Source organism: Pristis pectinata, chromosome 30 (genome assembly GCF_009764475.1).
Source record: "Pristis pectinata isolate sPriPec2 chromosome 30, sPriPec2.1.pri, whole genome shotgun sequence".
Taxonomy (NCBI): Eukaryota; Metazoa; Chordata; class Chondrichthyes; order Rhinopristiformes; family Pristidae; genus Pristis; species Pristis pectinata.
Window position 1 is genome coordinate 12,125,244 of NC_067434.1, and position 22,626 is coordinate 12,147,869.

Genomic DNA, 22,626 nt, shown 5'->3' on the forward strand with positions numbered 1-22,626 from the left:
TTCCATTCTATTTCATTTCATTGCTTAAATTAATTTTTGTGGAATGCAGTTGTCACTGGTGAGGCCAGCATTTATTGCCTATCACTAAGATGTTGAGTAGATGGTGGTCTTGGTTATGCAGCTGTGTTAGTGCAGAGGCTGATTCTGATATCAAGTATCTCATACTTGGATTTTCTATGGAAATAATGCAGCTTATGTAGTTCATCAGAACATAACACACATACTAGTCTTGTCAGTATAACACCTTTACTAGATGAGATAGTGTATTATGGACCAATGAAGTGCAAACATATATTGAATATTGTGAAGTCTACCTGTAAACATTACTTTGTCTGTTGGAGCCTTTGCTCTGCTTCATACATGGCTCTTGATGTATTGGAATAGAGGGGAAATAATATTGGGACAATGAATAGAGCTACCAGCAATAATTGAGTTAATTGGTGTTTTTATCCATCAGAGCTATGTATTACTGCTGGGGTAATCAATTGCACAGACAAAGTCTTGGCATTAATACCACCAAATGAACATAAAATCTACTGATTCCCTATTAATCCCAAATTGTACAGGAGGCCACAAAATCAATTCTAATTGTTCAGTTTCTTCAACAGTTTAATATCTTATGTTCTAATTAATTTCCTGATTATAAGTGTAATCAATAATGTATTTGATCTGTTTCGTGATGAACAGCACCTGAAACACCCAACCACCCCCAATAAGATTGCTATAGTAAGCCAGCAGCTGGTCCTTTGATGAGTACTTTTATTTAAAAAAAAAGCAAGACAAGCATGTAATTGACTGAACAGAACAGCAAGCGAAGTAGAAAGATGTATCTTGCGAGTCTGTCAATTCATTTATGCAATATATAGGAAAGTTTTGCATATTAAAGAGCTGTGTTATTATTGGATTCATTCAGGAACCAGTATTAGACCTGCACATTAGAGTGCTTGGACCATTCACTGTTGAATATGTTTCTGCCAGCCTAAGCTTATTAAATTTTAATAAAATAACTTTGAAGATTCCCTTTCATCCTTGGGGCCTCTTTCATCATAGGGATGTTCCTGATGGTACTGTTAACATTCGGTCTTCAACCAAAACCAGCTGGTCTTACCCCACATCTCAATCTCCTTAACAATTTTCATTTGGACCCATGTTCTATTAATTATCCAGTTACCAATTAAATTATCAAATCTGTCTCAGTAACTACATGATAGACCATTGCTGTTTGGATAACCTTCCCTATAAAGTAATTATGTTCCTATTTTATAGTAATATTTAGCTGTGGTTTCAGAAGTGTAGAGGTTATGTTACTGACCTACTAATTCAGTGGCATTGATTAATGCAGAGAATGTAAGTTTAAACTGCACTATTGGAATTTCAATAAAAAATCAGGAAAATCTGGTATCAGTGAAAGTATCCATGATGTTGGATTATGATAGAAAACCCACTGGCTCAGATTTAGGGAAAGAAACAAATTATCCTTGTCTGGTCTAGCCCAGTATGTTATTCCAGACTCTCACCAACTTCCTTAGAAGTAGCAGAGCAAATAGCTTCATTAGATTAAACTACAACTACAGTGCTTTATGAAGAAGGCCCACAAGCACTCTCTCACAGTAACTAAGCAGGAGCAACAAGTGGTGGCTTTGAAGTGATGCTCACATCTCAGGCTGCTGGTGGGAAGACCAATGAAGAGAGCTTTGGAGTAATTAAGTCAAAATGGTAACGTCATTGAATTTACACAGGGTACTTAAGAAACGGCTGACCCTTGACTGAAGCTTCAACACTCTGGTTGCCGAACACAGAAGAAAACCAACTGCTTTCCCTCGCACTGAGTCACTTTGAAGTTTTAACTCCTGCTGCTTCCATTGAAGCTGCTCTGGGACTTCTGCTGCAACTGAAGTCCCTTGAATTCCCAGGCAAGGAGCAAACCTTACTCTCGTGTCTCCTTGCTGGTAAGCAAATAGTTGCCTTGAATGTATTTTCTCATTTTATTAATAAGAGAATTCACAACATTTGTAGAGGAGGATATTTCAGGCTATCTTTTATTAAATATTGGAAAAACACACAGCATTTTGGCATGATCCAGCAATCAGATAAATAACATGCATGTCTTCAAAACATCCATCAATAATTTGATCATTGAAAGAAGCCCCTTTGAACTTTGGATCAAAGGATGGCATCTGCTTCTTTAATAACAAGTGTGAGTATTGGTATTTAAAATTCACAACAGGTTCCTGCACGGATGGCTTTAGCTTTCAGTTCTTAAAGGCTGTAGGGTGCCTGAAACACTGTTCTCAGCTATTGACTGGAGTGCAAGCAAAAACTAGGAATTAAGATGCTTCAAGATACTTCCACTCTTCCAGTGAGCTAACTCTGAGACAGTTTAGACTGGGGGCTCTGATAGACACATGCGACCCTGAGCTCAGGAGCACGGACCCAGGCCTGAGATGTAGTGCCACAATCCCCAGGATCCTGCAATTTCCTTAAATTACCAGAGACAATGGATCCAAGCCAAATAGTCGCCAGGTATGGACACATCACTCTGTAAGGTTGCTCCTCTCTCAGAAATAACTGTGTATTCAGGCATGCAGACAGAGTTCCCATTCCCAAGGACCAGCTGCCATGGGTCAATCAATTCAAGTTTATTGTTATGTGCGCAATACAGTGAGGTACAGTACAATGAAATGCAGCATCACAGGCACATAGGAACAGACAGCATACATAAAAAATTTATACATAAATTATTACATATGACGGACTCTTTTGGTGGCGCTGGAGGGAGTAGGTCATATCTTGGCTCTGCTCCACTCACCTTTTACTTTCTTGTACACTACCCTTTAATAAGACTTTTATAACACTTTTACAAGACTGAATTTGATTTTTAATTGCCGGAAATGAACACCAGAGCTAAAGCTGCAGCTAATGGTAACAGTAATGGAGACCCTCAACTTACTTTGGAAGCTATTTCTAAACTGGATAAAAAACTTGACCAGAGATTTGCTACTTTGGAAACGTTGTTAAAGGACATTTAAGACAGACAAACTACACTCATACAGGAGAATGCTCAACAACAGCAGTTAATTGCTCAACTGGATGAAGCTGACAAAGAGAGGGATTGCAGACTGAGCTTACTGGAAAAAGATTTAACTGCAACCATCCAGAGGCTGGAACAGTAAAGACAGAGGATTACTGATTTAGAAAACCGCAGTCGGAGAAATAATTTGAGGGTCATTGGCTTTCCCGAAGACGCTGAAGCTGGTAATCCTACTGAATTCTTTTCTAAACTTCTGATGGATGTGTTTGGCTCTGAAGTTTTTTCTGTACGTCCCATACTTGATCGTGTTCATTGAGCGTTAAGACCAAAATCCCTGGCAGAGCAAAAACTATGGCCAGTAATACTGAGATTTCACTATGTGAGTACCAAAGAGCATTTGATTCGAATCGCTCATCATCGAGGGATGATCCAATATAAAGATTGGAAGTTTCGTCAGGTTGAAATTATAGTTATAATTACATCATACAAATTATACATAAAATTATACCATACAGTGAAAAAAAACTGTCCAAAAGCAAGATCTTAGTGCAAAAAAAGACAAGCACACAGTCGATGCCATGTTCATGGCAGTGCAAGAGATGATCCATAGTGTTCTGTTGCTGAGGTAGGGTTAGGGTTGTGCAGGTTGGTTCAAGAACTTGATGGTTGCAGGAAAGTAGCTGTTCCTGAAGCTGGTGGTGTGGAACTTCAGTCTGCTATACCTCCTGCCTGACAGAAGCCTTGAGAAGAGGGCATGTCCCGGATGGTAGATGCTGCCTTCTTGAGGCAATGCCTCCTGTGTCTGCTGTCAATGGTGGGGAGGGGTGTGCCCCTGATGGACTGGGTTGTGTCTGCAACTCTCTGCAGCCTCTTGCATTCCTGTGCATTGCAATTGCCGTACCAGGCCGTGATGCAACCGGCAAGGATACTTTCAACAGTGCATCTCTAGAAGTTAGTTAGAGCATCTGGTGACATGCCAAATCTACTTAAGCTTTTAAGAAAGTAGAGGCGCTGGAGATCTTACAATGTGTAACTATTGTTACCAAAACTTTGTACTTAAGTAATAATATCAGAAGACCAGCAAGTGATGTAGACAAAATTTTTTATTCACAGGTCAACAGATAGAGAAGCACTTACAATGTGTGTCTCAATATTACCCATTATTGGCATCAATTGATCAGGATGAGCTCGCGCTGAATTCCAAACTCAGAGTTCTCCCTCTTGCACGTTTGTGCTAGCACACCAGCTCGAGTCCCCTGTTTATATGGAGACCCAAGAGACTGCAGATGCTGGAATCAAAACACAAACTGCTGCAAGAACTCAGCGTGTCAGGCAACATCTGAAAGAGGGAAATGGACAGTTGATGTTTCAGGTTGAAACCCTTCAACCGGATCAGAGAAACAGGGTTAATATTTAGTATAGGCCATCAACCTGAAACTTTAATCTGTTTCACTGCCCAGCAGCTGACTGGTTGTTTTCCACTTTTATCTCAGGTTTTCAGATTCCACAGGATGTTGCGTTTGAGCCGTTCTTTGAAGCTTGTATTCCAGTCTGTGTAAATTGTACATCGACTGTCCATTTCCCTCTACAGATGTTGCCTGACTTGCTGAATTCTTCCAGCAGTTTGTTTTTTTTCCCCGTGTTTACATATTCGTTTTTGTTCTTTGTTTAATCATGTCTCCGGGCACTCATGCTTCCATGTTGCTCAGAATCATAACCATCATTATCAATCTTTTTTTCTTTGCAATTTACTCAGCCATCACTCTAAAGTCTGAATTGTGGACAAATACCACCTTCCTAATCCATAGCCTTCATACCGTGTTTACTCATTTATAATTAATCGCCTGACTAACCAAAGCCTGGGTTTCTGCTGTTACTGACATCCCAAGCTGTCTCTCCTCTATCATCTTTGGTTTTGAGATTAACCTCCCTTCTACATTTCTTTTATTTTCTTGTACTCCATCACTGGTCTGTGTGTGTCAGTCCGGCCTTTGCATTCTGTTCTGCATCTTTTATTACTGTACCTAATTGGTAATAACAAGTTTTCTATAAATTCAAGTTCAAGTTACTTTATTGTCATTCATACATATACTATAAAAGCACACGGCAGAACGAAATGTCGTTTCCCCCAGACTCACACAACAGAGGACATACATAAAACAGAAGACATACAATAAACACAGACAATAAAAAATTGTGCAAGTACAATTAGTGCAAAAAACGGTATATACAGAATACAAATAACATTCATTCCAGGCCTACTTGGCTGACAAACTTCAAAATAAGTTGAATTCCTAAACTAAAACCACTTTACTACACCACCCCGACTAAACCACTTCAAATGTGGGAGTGTTGCTGGTCACTGTGCATTTCTGAATCCTTTCAGAAACAGTTGCTAGGATAGTGGCAGATCTTCGTCTAAAAAAGAACACTCTATGTATTTGATGGGCAAATCAGCCCCATTTAGAGAGAGAGAGTAATAGAAAGATACAACACGGAAACAGGCTCTTTGACCCAGCAAGTCCACACCAGCCATCAATCACCCATTTACTCTCATTTTACATTAATCTCATTATTTTATTCTCTCCACATTCCTGTCAACTCCCCTTAGATTTGACCCAGGTCCAATTCCAGCCACTGTCTGTAAAGAGTTTATACATTCTCCCCGTGTCTGCGTGGGATTCCTCTGGGTGCTCTGGTTTTTCTCCCACATTCCAAAGATGTACGGATTAGGAAGTTGTGGGCATGCTATGTTGGCGCTGGAAGCGTGGCGACACTTGCGGGCTGCCCCCAGAACACTCTATGCAAAAGATGCATTTCACTGTGTGTTTCAATGTACATGTGACTAATAACGAGATCATCATCATCATCATCAAAAAATACCGTCATCATCATCAAAAGATAGCGTCATCATCATTCATCCCCACACTTGGGGCAATTTACAACAGCCAATTATCCTACCAATCTGCACATCTTTCTGATGTGGGAGCAAACCAGAGCACTGGAGGAAACCCGCACAGACACAGGGAGAACGTGAAAACTCCACACAGACAGCACCCAATGCCAGGATTGAACCTGGGTCTCTGGAGGTGTGAGGCAGCAGTTCTACGAGCTATGTCGCTGTGCTGCCCACATTATGCTCCTAGTGTTACTGCTCAAGATAAAAACAGAAAAGTGTTGGAAATGCTCAGAAATCAGGAACAGAGAACAGAGAAAGAGGGTTAATACTTCAGATGGGCTGATGAAATACCATTAGTCCAAAACGTTAACTCTGTTTCACTGCCCAGAAGCTGACTGGGTGGTTTCCACCTAGGTTTTCACCATCTGCAGGAGGTTGTATTTGACCTTGTATTCAATTTGTGTATGTAGCATGTAGCATACCTCTAGTTCCCACAGGCATGTGACTACTTGAAGGAGAGAGTCTAAGAACATTAGGCTGTGGGATAAATGGATGAATAATGAACTATATCTCATGTCTCAAAGAATCTCTTTGCCTTAACGGGAGTGGAATGTATTCACCAAACTGTGGTAGGGTTTCCTTGGAAAGAAAGAGTGGACTAGGCTTGGATTCTCTAGATTTTAGGAGAATGAGAACCGATTTTGTTGAATCTTGCAAAGTTCTTGTAGGATTCCCCAGGGAAGATGTTTCCCGTGGTTGAGGAGTCTAGAGACAAGGTCACAGTCTCAGAGAGGGGTGGAGGCCCAGTTATTGAAAAACAAAAGCAAACTGTGCACATTTGTAAATGAAAAACAGAAACTGCTGGAGATACTCAGCAGGCCAGAGAGCAGCTGTAAGGAGAAAAATGGTGTTCATGTTTTAAGTCAATCACCCTTCAGCACAAGCAGAGAAGTGAGAACCTAATGTGTTTTAAGCTGCTGAAATGGGGAGGGGGACAGAACAAAGGGATTTTCTGTGATAGGGTGAAGACCAAGGTTGTCCAGTCATAGTCATAAAGCTCTTGGAAGACCAAGTCTGCATCAACAGTAAGGCACCCCGATGTACTCTCCCCCACTAACATTTTATTCCGCTCATATTCCCATTAAATCCTCCCAGATTCTACAACTCACCTATACACTAGGGGCAATTCATCGTGGCTAATTAATTTACCAATCTGCACATCCTTGGGATATGGGAAGAAACTAGAGCACCCAGGAGACTCCCTCCTGTTCTCAGGGGGGAGAACATGCAAACTCCACACAGACAGCACTGGAACTTGGGATCGAACCGGGATCTCTGGAGCTTTGAGGCAGCAGATCAACTAACTGCACTATTCTGCCTGTACACGATTGCATTCAGTGCAATCCAAGACATCATTATGTTCTTTGAAAAACAGAGAAACAGAGTTCAATATATTTCAAGATATGAATGGAAATATGTTGGAAATATGGAAATATGGGGGTAGTTCAGGAAAATGGCATTAATGTGGAAGATCAGCCATGGCTTTGATGAATGGCGGAGCAGGCTCAAAGGAACAAATGGTCTACTGTTCCTGATACTTATGCTCTAATTTATTGTATTGTACAAATTTGTAATTAACAGGAAATCAGTGACTCAGAGATTTTGGAGCTTGTTCACAGTGCATTGGGCCGTATGACAGTGGTGAGGCAAATCTTCCCCACCTCGAAGGACCCAAACCGCAGGTGTATGAGAAACAACCATCGGATCTCCTCTCTGCTGTGTGATCCACAGGAGGGCTACTTGCAAACACTACAGGTCTGTAAGTGACAGAAGTGAATAACCCTGTCTGTGAACCTTGTGCCGTTGTCTACTTTGAATGTTTCAAAATATCTCTTCATTCAAACAGTTGCAGGAATGCAGTGAAGCTCCACAGTCCCTGAGGTCTATTGGACTGAGATGTCTGTGAAGAATAATATCAGTTGCTATGTCACCATGTGCAATCTGGAAACACATTGAAAGCAATTTGATAGAGGTGCTAGTGACTCTTCTGTGAGGAGGTGGATGACAGAGACTGTTACATGGAGAGGTGACAGGGTCTGTCACATGGGAAAGTGAGAGCATCTATCAGGTGAAATGGTGACAGTGCCTGTCATAAGAGGAGGTGACAACATCTGTCATAGATTGGTGACTGATATCTTTCAATGAAGATATTACCAATCTGGGCAGAAGTATTATCAAGAATGAGATTAAAAGAAACTTTTTAAATGTTAAATCATAAATTCTTCATCTGTTCCATTATTCAACAGGAATTTTGTTAATACCTTTCTAAACTATGGCTTCAGGAACTGCCAGGTTGAATTTTTTTTACATCTTGTAATGGTGGAAGTGTTGTGGTCTCACCCAAGCTCTCCATCAGATTGTGAAGCAGAGGCCTGTTCTCAGGGAACCTGATTCTCCTTCTGTTTGACCTGGAATACAGCAGCTTTGTACAGCTGCAATGAAGGTTACTGGAAAGTAAAAAGGATTTGGCTTTTTTAAGGGAGCAGACATTCCTCATGGATATAAAATTGAACAATTGCAATGGCATTTTGCACACATTATTACACTCACACTTGCACACGCCTACACTCACACAAATCTTTTCACCAGTGCCCTGGTGCGCACACACACATGTGCATGCGTGCTCAGACACACGCACATGTTCACACACACACACACACACACACACTCACTCACTTCTACATGCATACACTCACACTAGTGTGCATACACATTCTCACAAATCCATACTATCTGTCTAACAGGCATTCACACAGCCACACACACACACACCCACACACACACCCACACACACCCACACACCCACATACACACACACTCTCAAATAGTCACTTTCACATACATTCACACAGTATCCAACACACTTGCACTCCCGCTCATATGTGCAGACTTGCTTGCACACACACCTTCTGTTCCTGAGAACTGGTTGGTTACTATGTTGTATAATCAAATTTTGAGAACTTCATCTGCTGTGTACAGCTATTGGACCCAGACTGTGAGAACTTGCAGCAAGAGTAATTTCTTGCCTTGAATTCCCTTAGCCCCTCTAATGGTGGGCTACAAAAATCATTGTGTGATGTGCTGACAAACCTTTTAACAGATCGTTTAGATGCACTTGATGCCCATGGTATGTGGATTGAACTTGGTGACCAAATGTTTTGGTGTGTTAGTTGGGGTTGGTGGTTTGGGGTGTCCATGATCAGTGAGTGAGAGGGATGGCTGATTGGTGAGTGGCAGTGGTTTGGTCGTCAATGCATGGGGAAGGTTTCAGTGGATGAAGGGTGTAGCTTATTGATCAATGGGTGGGGTAGGGAGTCCTGGCTATCAATGAGTTTGGGAGTGTCAGTGATTGATGGATGAGGGGGGTGGATGGTCACTGAGTGGGAGGATCTGGTGAGCACCATGAGCATTGGTGTAGCAGGTCTATGCTGTTGGGGGCAAGGGACTGAAGTAGATAAATAATAAAGAGACTTCTCTGGGATGAGGTTCCAGCACCAGGCTTGGACTGGCCTAAGCAGTCTTGCTGTAAATTGGGCTGCCGCAGAACAAGCCAGTGGGTTGTGAGTGACTGGCGACAGATGTGTTTTGGATCACCATGACATTATTTCTTCTGGCAGCAGTTCAAACAAACGTTACACCAGGAATGGCATCATTGCAATCATCGCATGCACATCCAAGGCAGAAATTGGCAGGAACAATTTGTGATGTGAAATGCCTGGTTGATTTTCCAGAAAGGCATGATTTGGTAATTGGTTTATTACTGTCACATGTACTGAGATACAGTTAAAAGCTATTGTCTGCATGGCATTGAGACAGATCATTCCACACTTAAGTACGTGGATGTCATACAAAAGGGGAAAAAACACAGAATGCAGAATATAGTGTTACAGTTACAGAGAAAGTGCAGTGCAGGCAGACAAGTAGAGTGCAAGGGGCAGTAGGGGGTAGATTGAAAGATCAAGAGTTCATCTTTATTGTACAAGAGGTCCGTTCAAGAGTCTTATAACAGTGGGACAGAAGCTTGAGCCCGGTGGTATGTGTTCTCAAGCTTGAAGAGCTGTGTATCTGCACAGTAGCTTGGGACGCATTGATTTTCCTCTGTGTAGCACTGAAAAAGTCAGGACTCACAACTCAATTTCTCAGCAGCTCTCTTTAAAAAAAGTACTCTAATAGTGTGATTTGCTCATCCTTAATAAGTGCTTGGTGCACCCAATCCAGTTAACGTTTAAATACAGATAACACTTGTCGTTGCACCCTCTTTCATTTAAAGAATAGGAAGCTGCGTCCTTTGATAAGAGACAAGCACATCCTTGAACTGGATCATTTCAATGAATTAGTTGACAGGTTGTTGATAGGCATCTCGTTTCTTTGTCACCTGATGTCAGTCAACAATGCTGGTTCATTTATTGATGTATATGGATGAGGTTAATGGAAGCTTCTCTGAGACTCATTCCTCTCCACTTCTCCTCATTGTCAGAAACTTTTTTTTTATTTTGGTGCAAGTAACTCTTTCTCTGAACCTTGCAGAAAGGTGATCCACTTGGATCTGGTCAGACAATCCACTCTGATCGGATTCATTCAGATCTAACCTCTCTCAAGTCCTTGGAACAGCCTGGATGTGTGGAATAACTGGCTTCCTGTCTGGTGTCATTGTTTTAGAACAGTTTTCTAGGTTTTATGTTAAGATCCAAATTGGTGACAGTGTGTGCCAGTAATACCATGATTGCAACTGCATTCACTTATTTCTGGGGAGCAGAATAGAATTAGTTACCAGCAAACATGCCTGTAAGTTTCTCATTGCACCTGTGCATACATGTACTTGTGCATATAACAATAAACTCAACTTTGACTTTTGACTTTACAAGGTTAGACCCACTTCACTCACCGACCACACCACATGGAACCCACCTCCTCCAGGGTCCCAGGAATCTTTGCCTATTCTCAGTAATCCCTGACTATCAGTGTGGCCCCAGGTGATTGATGTATTGGGGACAATTGTCAGTCATGTTTCAATTGAAGATGATTTCAGTATTTGTAAGAGCCTGCAGGCTCAGAACCTAGCCCCCACTCCTTGGGGGAAGTCCGAGATAACACAACTTCAACTCAGAAAATATAAACGGTCACAAGGTTAAAGAGAGTCAAAAGGGAAGTTATGTTGATCCACTACTGTAAATTGCATGTGGCTGTATTGACTCATAATCACAGTTTTCTCATTTATTATCAATATCTAATTGTATGATTGATGAGGAAGTGGGAAGAATTTATGCTGTTGCCTCAAGTGAGAGGCAGGATTCATTGAGCACTCTCCTCTCAGCAGTCAGCCAACGGATTAAACATGGCCTGTAGTCTGTCACCTGACTGCAAGACAATATTGACTCAGGACGATAAGAAGATGAATGCAGGGGATGTAAAACTGAATCAATTGTTTGAGTGCAATGCGCAAAACGTTCCATTCCTCTTGTAGCTGCCTCTGATCAACAAACATCAAAACTGGGTGCATTTAGGATTAGGAATTGTTGAAAGCAGATGCTGCTGAGTAATTGCAGCTGTATTCCCTTTGTGCTACAGATATCCAACCTTTACCTGTATGATAGTGTCCTGTTATTGGCTGGAGCCTTCCACAGAAAACTAGAGGATCGGAAGTGGCACAGCATGGCAAGTCTGAACTGCATGAGGAAGTCCACCAAGTCTTGGAATGGAGGAAGATCCATGCTGGACACTATTCGAAATGTAAGTGAAGCTGAAAATGTGAGGGTGTTGGAAATGCACAGCAGTTAGGAGGGAGCTGGCTATCAGGAACTCCCAGGACATCCCAAGTGACCCATGAATAGTTCCATCATGTGAAGTATCAGAGTTCCTCTCCTTCAATTTCCTTTCCCTGTATTAATCACCAGAAAGTGAGTAAATGACATGATGCTCTTTCTATCCAGGATCCTCTATTCATTCTATTTATTTCCACTTCACCCTCATTTGTCCCTCCCCATTACATCAGCATCTTCCTTTGGTTTGTACTAATTCCACACTCCTGCTCTGAAACTTCCCTGGAGTATTAATGCAATGAAGAGGTACAGCCTCCGGCTAAGTCCAAACGTCACCATTTGCCCCATGTTAATGATGAAAGGCAGTTTGCTTTTTGTGCTCAGAAACCTTGGTGAAGAGGAAATGAAACCATAGGATCTCATCATTATTTTGAGAACTAGACTGGTGAAGCCACATCTGACAGAGAATGGATCATTTCACCTATTATTAGTTCCGTGATGATCTGGTTAAAGTCTCAATAATAATCTGAGTCACTCTGCTGTGAGGGCGACTTGTCTGTTCTGAAGGTGTTGATGTTCATCTGATGCCAGCTTTATGAGGATGTTACTTTGCTGCACTGCAGTTGTTAGAATGGTATTGGAGTTGAGTCTTTCGGTACTTTACCACCAGTGATGCAAAGTGTGGGTTTCTGTCACTAACTCGGAATGGTACTTTCATTGGGAGGCAGCAGTGTAGTTTCTGAGGCAAAACCTGGGGCTTGCAAATTCACAGAGAGATGCTGCACCATGTAATTTCCTTTAGTGGGAAGTTACATACAATGTAGTTCTTGGTAAACTGGTCAACTGCTAAATGGTCACTCACATTGAAATGTGCGAGGTGTCATGAAATCTTCAAAATAGTTCTTTGCAACTAAGTTTAGATTTTGTGCAAGTAACACCAAGGAAGCATTCTCATCATGTTATTCTCCAGCCAATATCACCTCCAATCACCTCTCATCATCTCCCTCAATCACCTCTAACACCTTGCCCCCTCAATCCCATCTCTCCAATTCCCTCAATACCTCTCTACCTCCTTCAGTTTCTTCAGGCCAACTCCTTCAATCCCTTCCTCACCGTTAGTCAGATCCTTCTCCCATTTCACTTAGTCCTTTATCATATTGTGCGATATTTTCTCCCCAATTCACAAGATTTCTCATCTTTTCTCACTTTGTCCTTCAAACCATTCTTACCAAATGTTTTAGTCCCTTCCAATGTCACTCTCAATCCTCAACAATCCATGTTGTTTTCTGTATTAATCCTGCAAAAGCAGAATTATGTCTATGCTGCATTAATGTGCCCACCCCTCAGTTGTTATCCACACTCTATTACCATTTGGGTGGGAACTTTCCTTTCACGTCCCTCTCATTTTTCATTTCCTCCATTTTACCTTGTTCCCCGCCCCTTCCCAATTGTCCTGTGACAAGTACATAATGAGCCTCCTTTGAAATTTCCCTTCATAACCACAGAAATGTCAATTAGTTCACCTTAAGCTGTTTTCTTATCAAGGAGAAATAACCATTCTTCTCCTTCATATTTCTTGATTTTATAAAATCAAGTTTAATAGAGAGAATTTCATGCTTCTTCATGGAATTAGGGGCTGATTTCTTGCATTGGTCAAATGCAAGTATCACCCAATTGGTCCATTAAAATACAGTCTCCTGGAAGAAGTTCTTTCTTTCCCTGCTTTGTGTGAGCTCCGTGTTTACATTTCCTTATTATTGGGTCTGTGAAATAAAGTAGTTTCACAATCTCCTTTCCCATTTTCCTTTATCTTAACTATTATACTTCACCCACTCCTCTTCTGCCCTCATTACTGAACTTATTTATTAAACCTGATTCTAAAGTACATTTATGATCACTTTCTAAGGAATAAATGTAATCAGCCTGTGGGATTCTCTGATAAGTTTCACCTCTTTGCCAGCTTCATATAATTCCAATGAGAATCTAAGATGGTCAAGTAGGGAATACTTTGCTGATCTTTATCTAATTTTGTGTGTTGACAAAGCAATAGTGAAGATGGTTGGGAATTCTGGAGGTTGATAAATGAAATGTATTTAAAAATCAACCCACAAGGAGAACTTGGAGTGTAGAGCAGTTTTGATCTGCTCCACCAAATTATTCATCTCAGTAATGCAATAAAGGACTGAGGTCACACACTTACTGTGGGAGTGGAATAAGAGGCAGGAACTTCTGAGAGTGTTTTTGAGTGGAAAATTAGATTAGCAAACTCCAGTGATTGGCACCTGATGTCCAGGGTTATGGCAACAAATGAAAAAAAGGCTTTTAGCCTTTAAAGTCTTGTGATGTGTGTGATTTGTTAGTTACTCTCTTTCACAAATACAACAGCTTTTGGAAGACAACTCAGACTGTAAATGACAGAATTTATGTGTGATCACAGATGGTTGGATAACAGGCCATACAGGCACATTGGTGCACTTATTACTAATGTGTCCTCATAATTATGCAATTAGTTTACCAACCAATACCAAGTATTGTTTCAGCAATGAATGAATCAGAATTTATTGTTTGCTCGTGAGGACCAACTTGTAGAAATTCTAATATTTTAGTGCACCTCTCATTCTGTGACATAAATGACATGGATACAAACCAGTATCCCATCCACAAGTAGCAAAAACATCATAGAACATAGAACATAGAAAACCTACAGCATAATTCAGGCCATTCAGCCCACAAAGCCACGCCGAACATGTCCCTACCTTAGAAATTACTAGGCTTACCCATAGCCCTCTATCTTTCTCAGCTCCATGTACCTATCCAAAAGTCTCTCAAAAGACCCTATCGTATCCACCTCCACCACCGTTGCTGACAACCCATTCCACACACTGACCACTCTCTGAGTAAAAAAAACTTACCCCTGACATCTCCTCTATACCTACTCCCCAGCACCTTAAACCTACGTCCTCTTGTGGCAACCATTTCAGCCCTGGGAAAAAGCCTCTGACTATCTACCCGATCAATGCCTCTCATCATCTTATATACCTCTATCAGGTCCACCCTCATCCTCCATCACTCCAAGGAGAAAAGGCCGAGTTCCCTCAACCTGCTTTCATAAGGCATGCTCCGCAATCCAGGCAGCATCCTTGTAAATCTCCTCATCACGTCATCTCATTCACTTTTGGAAAACGGAATCCTAATGCACAAAAACAGTTCCAATTTATTTCAGTTAGACAGGATCTAATATTAAAATAGCCACCTATGTTCATTGCATTGATGATTAGTTGTACTCAGCCTGCAATTAATATAATTCAAGGAAAGGATATCCCTGAATTCTCAAAATTGCAAGAGGTTGCTTGATTTCAAGAGAAATTTCGAGGCACAGTACTGTTCAATTACCTAAAAATTTGTGTTTGATCCACATACCCAAGCATTATTCCAGCTTGACTGACCATTCATTGGAAACACATAGAAAGCAAGTCACACTAATGACACCAAAGCAAAATACTGAAGACACTTGAAATCTGATATAAAAACAAAAAGTCCTTGAAATACTCAGCAAGTCAGTCAGCATCTATGAAAAAGGGGAAATAGAGTTAATGTTACAAGTCAATGGGCTTACATTTGATCTGGATCATTTAGGATTTGCTATGATGGGAGTGAAAGAGAGCTGGTAAAATGCTTGCATTTATAGGCCACTTTTCATGGCCTCTGGATGTCTTGAAGCAACTTACAGCCAATGTAACCTAGAGATACATCACTGCAAATGTATGCACAATAAGGCCCCTGAAGTGATAATTAGATAAATCACCAGATAATCTGTTTCAATGTTACAGGTTAAGAGAAAAATGCTGGCTAAGATGCATTGTATTGTTTAGAAAGGGGGCTTATAGGAACTGGTTTTGCTCATTATAGTTCATGTAATATGAAGTGAGTGGATCTATTTGAATTCATTTTAATCTGTTAAAAATCAGACTAAAGGCTTACTGTGCAGAAAAGGAATTTTTGACTAGTCTGTGCTAGCTCTTTAATAGAACAATCCTGTATTAATCCCCTCTCATTGCTCTCTCTCCATGGACGCAAATGGATGGATTTGATTCAATCAATTGGATTATATATTGTAATATAGAAAAATGATTTTGTTGAGATTCTGCACGCAAGGAGTTATAATAAAATAATTTTGATTGAGTGTAGTAACACGACTCATAACAGCCTGTGTTAAAGTTGTCATTTTCATCAGCCTCCCAAGGAAAATGACTCAGAATTATTCAATTGTTTTAAGTTGTATGAAGTGTTGGGGATCAGTGCACTGAATGAAGGTCTTCTTTTGGGTGGAGATGGAACTGTAAGAAGCTGGACATATTCAATCAATGAATATATGATTGTCCTGATTGTCATAATTATATGATTGTCATTCTATGATGTCCTGATGCAGGGTCTCGACCTGAAACATTGACCATCCTTCTATTTACACAGATGCTGCCCGACCCACTGAGTTCCTCCAGTAGTTTGTTTTTTGCTCCAGATCACAGCATCTGCAATCTCTTGTGTCTTCATTCATGACCTATTGTATCCTCCACTTCCCTTTAGGGCCAAATTACAGGTCTGACTGGAACCATGGCTTTTGCAGATGGAGTGTCTAACACCAATATTAATTTTGAGATCCTTGGCACCAGTTACAGTGAAACATTTGGAAAAGACGTTCGAAGGGTGAGTACATATTTCTGTTTCTCCTCTTCTTTCTGCACACTATTGGCTAGAATGGTGTATAAGCAAATAAAGTATAAACTTCACAAACTAGATTCTAGAAGGATAGGTGTCAGCCAATGCTATTTCTTCTCCATATGAAGTGTTCTCTCTCTCTGCTGGCTTTAATGAGTCAGTGTTATTTTCAAGATCTGCTTGTAATAATCTCCACTAATACTTGTTATGATTTGGGTCTTTTTTTACATGTTACCATCTGGAAGCTCCATTACACCACCCATCTGTGGAATAAATGCTATTCTAAGCAAAACAACTTACTGGCCCACAGAACATGTGGACCAAAGGATTGATTCACAGTGAAACTTCCAGAAGAAGTTGCAACCTGAGAGATTAAAAGAAGAAAGCACAAACTTGTAATTATGCAGCATCTTTATGACCCCTCCTGGTGTACCCAAATTGCTTCACTATCTCTGTAGTGTAGTCAGTTGTGATATAGGGAGCTGCAGCAAGCAACCTGAATGTAGCAAACTCCCTGAAAATGTAATGAAATAGATAAGCACTTAGTCTGTTCTTAAGTGTTTTGGTTGAAGAATAAGCATTGGCAAGGATACCAGGCTGGTAAGTTAATATCAATTCTTGTACTAAATATGGTCACTGTTTATAGACTCATGGCCACATGATGTTATGGTGTGTTGGCCTGAGCACTTTAACCCTGAATTAGTTTCCCTGCAAAGTCCAAGTTCTTGGTATTACCTGACCAATTTTCACTGCATCAATTGAAGCTGAGAATGGCAAATCTCAGTCAGACTTTAGGGGACAGAATTATGGCATGGAGAAGGACTGTTTTTTAGTTTTAGATGCTCATTTAGTGTCAGGCAGATTTTTAGAGACTGGAAGGATCTGTGAAATCTCGTTGCAATAACTGGGATTAAAAAGTAATTTTGTCAGGTTCAAAGTCACAGGTTTGAGCTGATCCTGCAGCAAAGTGAGGTCGCCCTGGCTTTAGCTGACAGCAGGTCCATCACTGAAAGCTCTTCACTGATCAAATGCAACCAGTTATGCAGCTTGACTGTTTCTTTGAATCTGTCAACCCTAGAGGTACAATAAATACAGGTGAGACCATTCACCTCGCATTCACCTGCTGACTCATAAAATCTTCTTGCCTACCATCGAGTGATTTCAGAAATGACAAACGGTTGGCCTCTAAGACTTGATTCATTCCCACCCACTGACCTCTGTTGGAAAAATGTTCCTGTCAGTCATAAGTGATTCTTTTTCCAGTGTGAAGCTGTGACCCTTTGCTCGTCTGCTTCACCTGAAGCTACATTCAACTTTTACCTTCTCTAAACCATGCACTCACCCGAGGCTCATTCTCTGTTGTTTCTTCCAAGGTTGAAAAGCCCGACTTTCTCCAGTTTGCTTTTTATCCACAACTTTTATCCTCGGCTGCTGGTCGTCAGGAATTGGGTGTCTCTCTCTGTTTTCAGTGGCTAAAGCCATGTGTAATCAAACCCCAAGCTGAACGTAGCACACTCCTCTGACTTAGCAATACAGTTCAGGAAGATATTTGCTTCGTAAATTGCTGCTTCGCAGGTCCCAAGGTTTCTAAATGGAGAGTCTTTTTAAATGTCTTTCAGCATCAACCTTCTACATTTCAACAACATCTATAGAGTGTCTGTATCACTTTTTACAATAAGCTTCTGACTCAATTACTTCAGTTCTCTTCTTTCTGAACTCTTAAACACTGTGCAAAGACAGATACAAAGGTCCATTTAGGCAATGTCCCCTTACTCTATGGATCTCCCAACTGCTTGCAAATGCTTGCTATATGTTATTGAACAGTAACAGCTGTGATGTTCATCCCTTGAGTTTTTATTAGTATTTCCCTGAACTTCCCATCACTCCCAGCCAAGGCAACAGCTTCCTGCTCCGCAGATCATTTCTGATCTAGTTATGAATCCGGTGTTTGGTTCCTAGTAGCTTAGGTAGCAGTAATACATGTGGAACGCTCAAATGGTCTCATCAAGTGACGGCATCCCAAGTCATAAGGCAAGAGCTATGCTCAAGATATTATTTGTTTGAAAACGGCCCTGTCATCCTCTGTTTCCAAACTGCTTGTTGTTTATCTTCTCACACAGATTAACACTCACGTAATCAGCAGGTTTTTTTCTGTATAATGCTTTCCCTGTAACTTCTGCCCAGTACTGTGGGTAACATTAAGCTGTAATAGAAACATACATGCTGGAAAGATTTTGATGAATAGTCATTGACCTGAAATATTACCTTTGTTATTTTTCTCCCATAGATACTGCCAAACTGTTTTTATTATTTCAGATTTCCAGGATTTGCAGCATTTTGCTTTTGGATTAACAGTCTGTGTCTGTTTCATTATTCTTTGGTTATAGCATCAACTTCATTCCAAACTATGGAATCTCTCAGCAGTCTTTGACTCTGTCAAAGTGGTGCAAGCACCTTTCAAATACTTATACGGGAGCCAAATATCCATCACTAAGGGTTTGTTCATTTGGAGCCTTTTTAGTCACAGTTGGTCTCCACTTCATTGGTGTCATGATTATGCTTGTGTTGGAACATTTATCAGTACATTGTGCTTTTGTTTGTGTTCTACATGTATATGGCTGTTCCCATTCACTTCTATCAGAACCTTACACCAGGAGAGAGAAAGCCTTCATTCTACAGGTGTGTCCTGGATTCAGACTCGTACAGTATCTGTACAAGAATGATTCCAGCAAACTGCACATCTTAGTGTGCTGTTGTTATTCCTTACTTTTTCCATAAGCTGAACAGAAGGATGGTTAGAATTCCAAAGGAAAAAGTTTGAAGTGCCCAAGTGAATGGTCCAATATGAAATTACTGACTGATGCATCTCAAGACTTCTATAACAATGCAATACAATATCCAGTAAGCTAATAAACAGTTCTAAGTTTGATCTTTTGAATACCCCTTGACTTGCAGAGATGATTGTTGTGCTAAGAATCACTTATGTTGCTGGAGAAATCAAAACTAGGTTTAAGAGCATTTGTTATTTTATCTGTTAGATTCTTAATTGCCATTGTTAGCATTTTGTTTTAATCGCCTTTTACTGCTGGTGATAGTCATGGTCTGGAGGGCTTTGAGCAGCAATGTGAACAAATGGTCAATAGACACAGACTAAGCAAAATGATTAATGGGACGTTGTTGATGGCTGGTTGAAGCATGGTGAAGAATTGCTTTTATTACTGGTAGGAGAAAGCATCATCAAAACATCAATATATTGAATGGTGTTACTCCTAAATGCAATTGTCACGACACCTAGTGCCTTCAGCCTGTTGTTCTCTCTGTGGTCTTCCTCGCTATAGTCAATGTCACATTAGAATAAACATAAAAGAAAGGAAGTAGTCAGGCTAAGCCTGCTGCTGTCACTAATGAAGAAAAGTCTGTTAAAGTCAATGATCTTTCTGCAAAAAATTGTGCAAGGAAATAATTGGTAGTGGGATAAGGATGGGCAACTATAAAAGATTGAATGCTGTCATTCATTTCAAAAGATGCCACATGAAATACATCATTAAACACATTTAAAAGGCAATTATTTAAAATTGCCTTGCAATTATGAGTTGTAAAGGTTTTTTAACCTTTAAATTGGCAGTTCTGGGAGGAAGACAAATGAAATGAAAATAATTTAGTTCTGAAATATTCCCCATAATAAAATTAAAATAAAATTACTTCTGGAACTTATTCCTGCAATAACCACAAGTTTCTAGGTGGGAGGTCTAGCTGTATGCCCATGAGTGAAATGGCTGCTTGGAATCTCGGTTAGATACCATGGGAAGCTCTTGGAGCCGGGTAATGTGTCATAGGAATAAAGGAGTGGTCACAGAGGTTAATATGGCAAAGTTCAGGAATAATCTAGTTTGTGAAGCATACTTAGTGTCAACTAGTAATCATGAGGATTTTCTTTGTTATGGTACCTTGAATCATATTATAGCCTCAAAATTAATTTTAGGCGTTAAACTCGACACATGAGATTCAGACATGCTTACAATATGAATAGAGGCTTAATGGGTTCATATGATGATTCTCTGTTTTAATGTCAGAGTTAATCTATCTATTTTTAAGTGAGATAATGCCTTTGCTTAAATTGCAGAAAGAAAAGATCATGTAAACGCATTAAACATTTCTCCATTAAAGTCTGCTGTTCTGACTGTTGGCAGGACTTCTGACCCTATCATTTCAAATCCACCTTCTAACATTGTTCATTCAATGTTGCCCACAAAGCAGCATTTGCTTCTTTATCCACTATTAAGGGTTGCACAGACTCCACCTCACAAACCCACGTGGGTTAAAGCATCTGTGCTTTCTGCTGTTAGATGTCTCCATTGTAATTCCTATGTACGTAACCACACTTCAGAAAGGATGACAAGGTCTTGTAGACAAGAATGGCCCCAGGGATGATGGATCATTGTGGAGGGATTGCAGAAAATGGGTTTGCTCTCCTTATAGCAGAGAAGTTTAAGGCAAGATAGAGTTATACAGCGTGGAAACAGGCCCTTCGGCCCAACTTATCCATGCCAACCAAGATGCCCATCTCAGCAAGTCCCATTTGCCCACTTTTGGCCCATATCCCTCTAAACCTTTCCCATCCATGTACCTGTCCAAGTGTCTTTTAAATATTGTTGTTATTGTACCTGCAAGATTTAATGGAGGTGTTCAAATTTATTTTGATAAAATATATTAGAAGAAATAGCTGCTGTTGGTTAGTAACATGAGGAGAAGTGATGAGAATTTTATTTACAACCTGAGGAGTTATGATTTGAAAGGGGGGAGGGCAGGGGTGGAAGCAGGTTTGTGAGTAACTTTCGAAAGTCAGTTGAGTATATTCTGGAAAAGGAAACCTTTGCAGGGGTACGGAGAAAGAAGAGGAGACAGGGGCGAACTTGAGAGCTCATTTGACGGGTCAGCACAGGCATGATGGGGTGAAAAGCTTCTTGTTGTGCTGCATCATTTTGGGCTTGCAGCTGCATGCTGATTTTGCCGATGGCTGTTCCCCTTTCCATCAAATATCTTTGTCTGCTAAGTAACCCTACTCTGTGCACCATTGTTATAAAGCAGTAAGAAGAATATCCTTTCAACTCTGGAGCCTGATGTTGGATCCAAATGGATCAACTGCACTCCATTACCACACCCTGTCATGCATCCCACCCATCATGTAGCCTGCCCACCAAACACCCCGTCAGTTGTGTACCCTGCTTACTTTACATCCCCTCCATTATACACTCTGCCCAGTTTATATCCAACCTATCATACACCTTGGCCACCATGCACCCGCCCCATTACACCACCCACCATATATCCCACCTGTTACGCACCCTGCCTTCCACACACATTGCCTGTTACGTGCACCTCCATTCTTCACCTTCGCCCTCAAAATGTCCTGCCTATTACTCCTCATTATTTACATATCTGTTATTCACACACCCAGCACACACCTGCCTATTGTACATTCACCATTACATAACCTGTCGATTTTACACACACAGGTTAGACAGGCGCCATCTTACTTTTGCTCATTATGTGCCCATTTGCTTTACACACTGCTACTTTTCTTTCTTGTTGAGTTCATTAATAGGCATCCTAAGTAATATTGCCCATTTTTCGCCCTGATGAATTGAAGGGCTTGATCTTTGGATCATGAACCGACATCACAAAACTGCCAATAAGTTGGCCCAGACTGGGAACCAAATACTGCCTTATTTAGAGAACAGTTAATACATAAAATAGGATGTGTCATTTTGGCAGTGACAGATGCTTTTATGAGTTTGGGGGATAATACAACTGGTGCAGTGTGAGAAACCTTTACTGTACATTCTCTAACCTTTTTATCTATCTCTTCCTAGCATTCTCAGGGGTGGGATTACACATAATTCCACAATTCTGGATTTTGAAAGTGCACAGAATAATTACATTTGAAAATTCATTAGGTGTTTCAGTCACTAGTTATTAACGAGTTAATAGGCCTGAGCCACAAAGCTCCCTCATATAATGGTTGCCATTAAAAGATTGACTGTTCTATTTCAGTGCTAAATCTGGAATCCTTCGTTCTCAGTGAGTGCACCAAACTAATTCCCCTCAGCCCCAAAATTAGGCACCACCAACCTATGTGAATTCATATTAAGCCCCTAAGG

At 40.6% G+C, this 22,626-nt stretch overlaps 1 protein-coding gene across 1 annotated transcript in view; it reads left to right on the forward strand.

Annotated features, from left to right (window-relative positions):
* Positions 1–22,626, forward strand: part of LOC127584632 (glutamate receptor ionotropic, delta-1-like) — a 634,847-nt gene that overhangs the window by 518,535 nt on the left and 93,686 nt on the right. Inside the window, exons 6-8 of the mRNA XM_052041451.1 lie at positions 7,572–7,745; positions 11,559–11,720; positions 16,334–16,453. Of these exons, the coding sequence (XP_051897411.1) occupies positions 7,572–7,745; positions 11,559–11,720; positions 16,334–16,453 (456 nt within the window). The remainder of the gene's footprint in view (positions 1–7,571; positions 7,746–11,558; positions 11,721–16,333; positions 16,454–22,626) is intronic.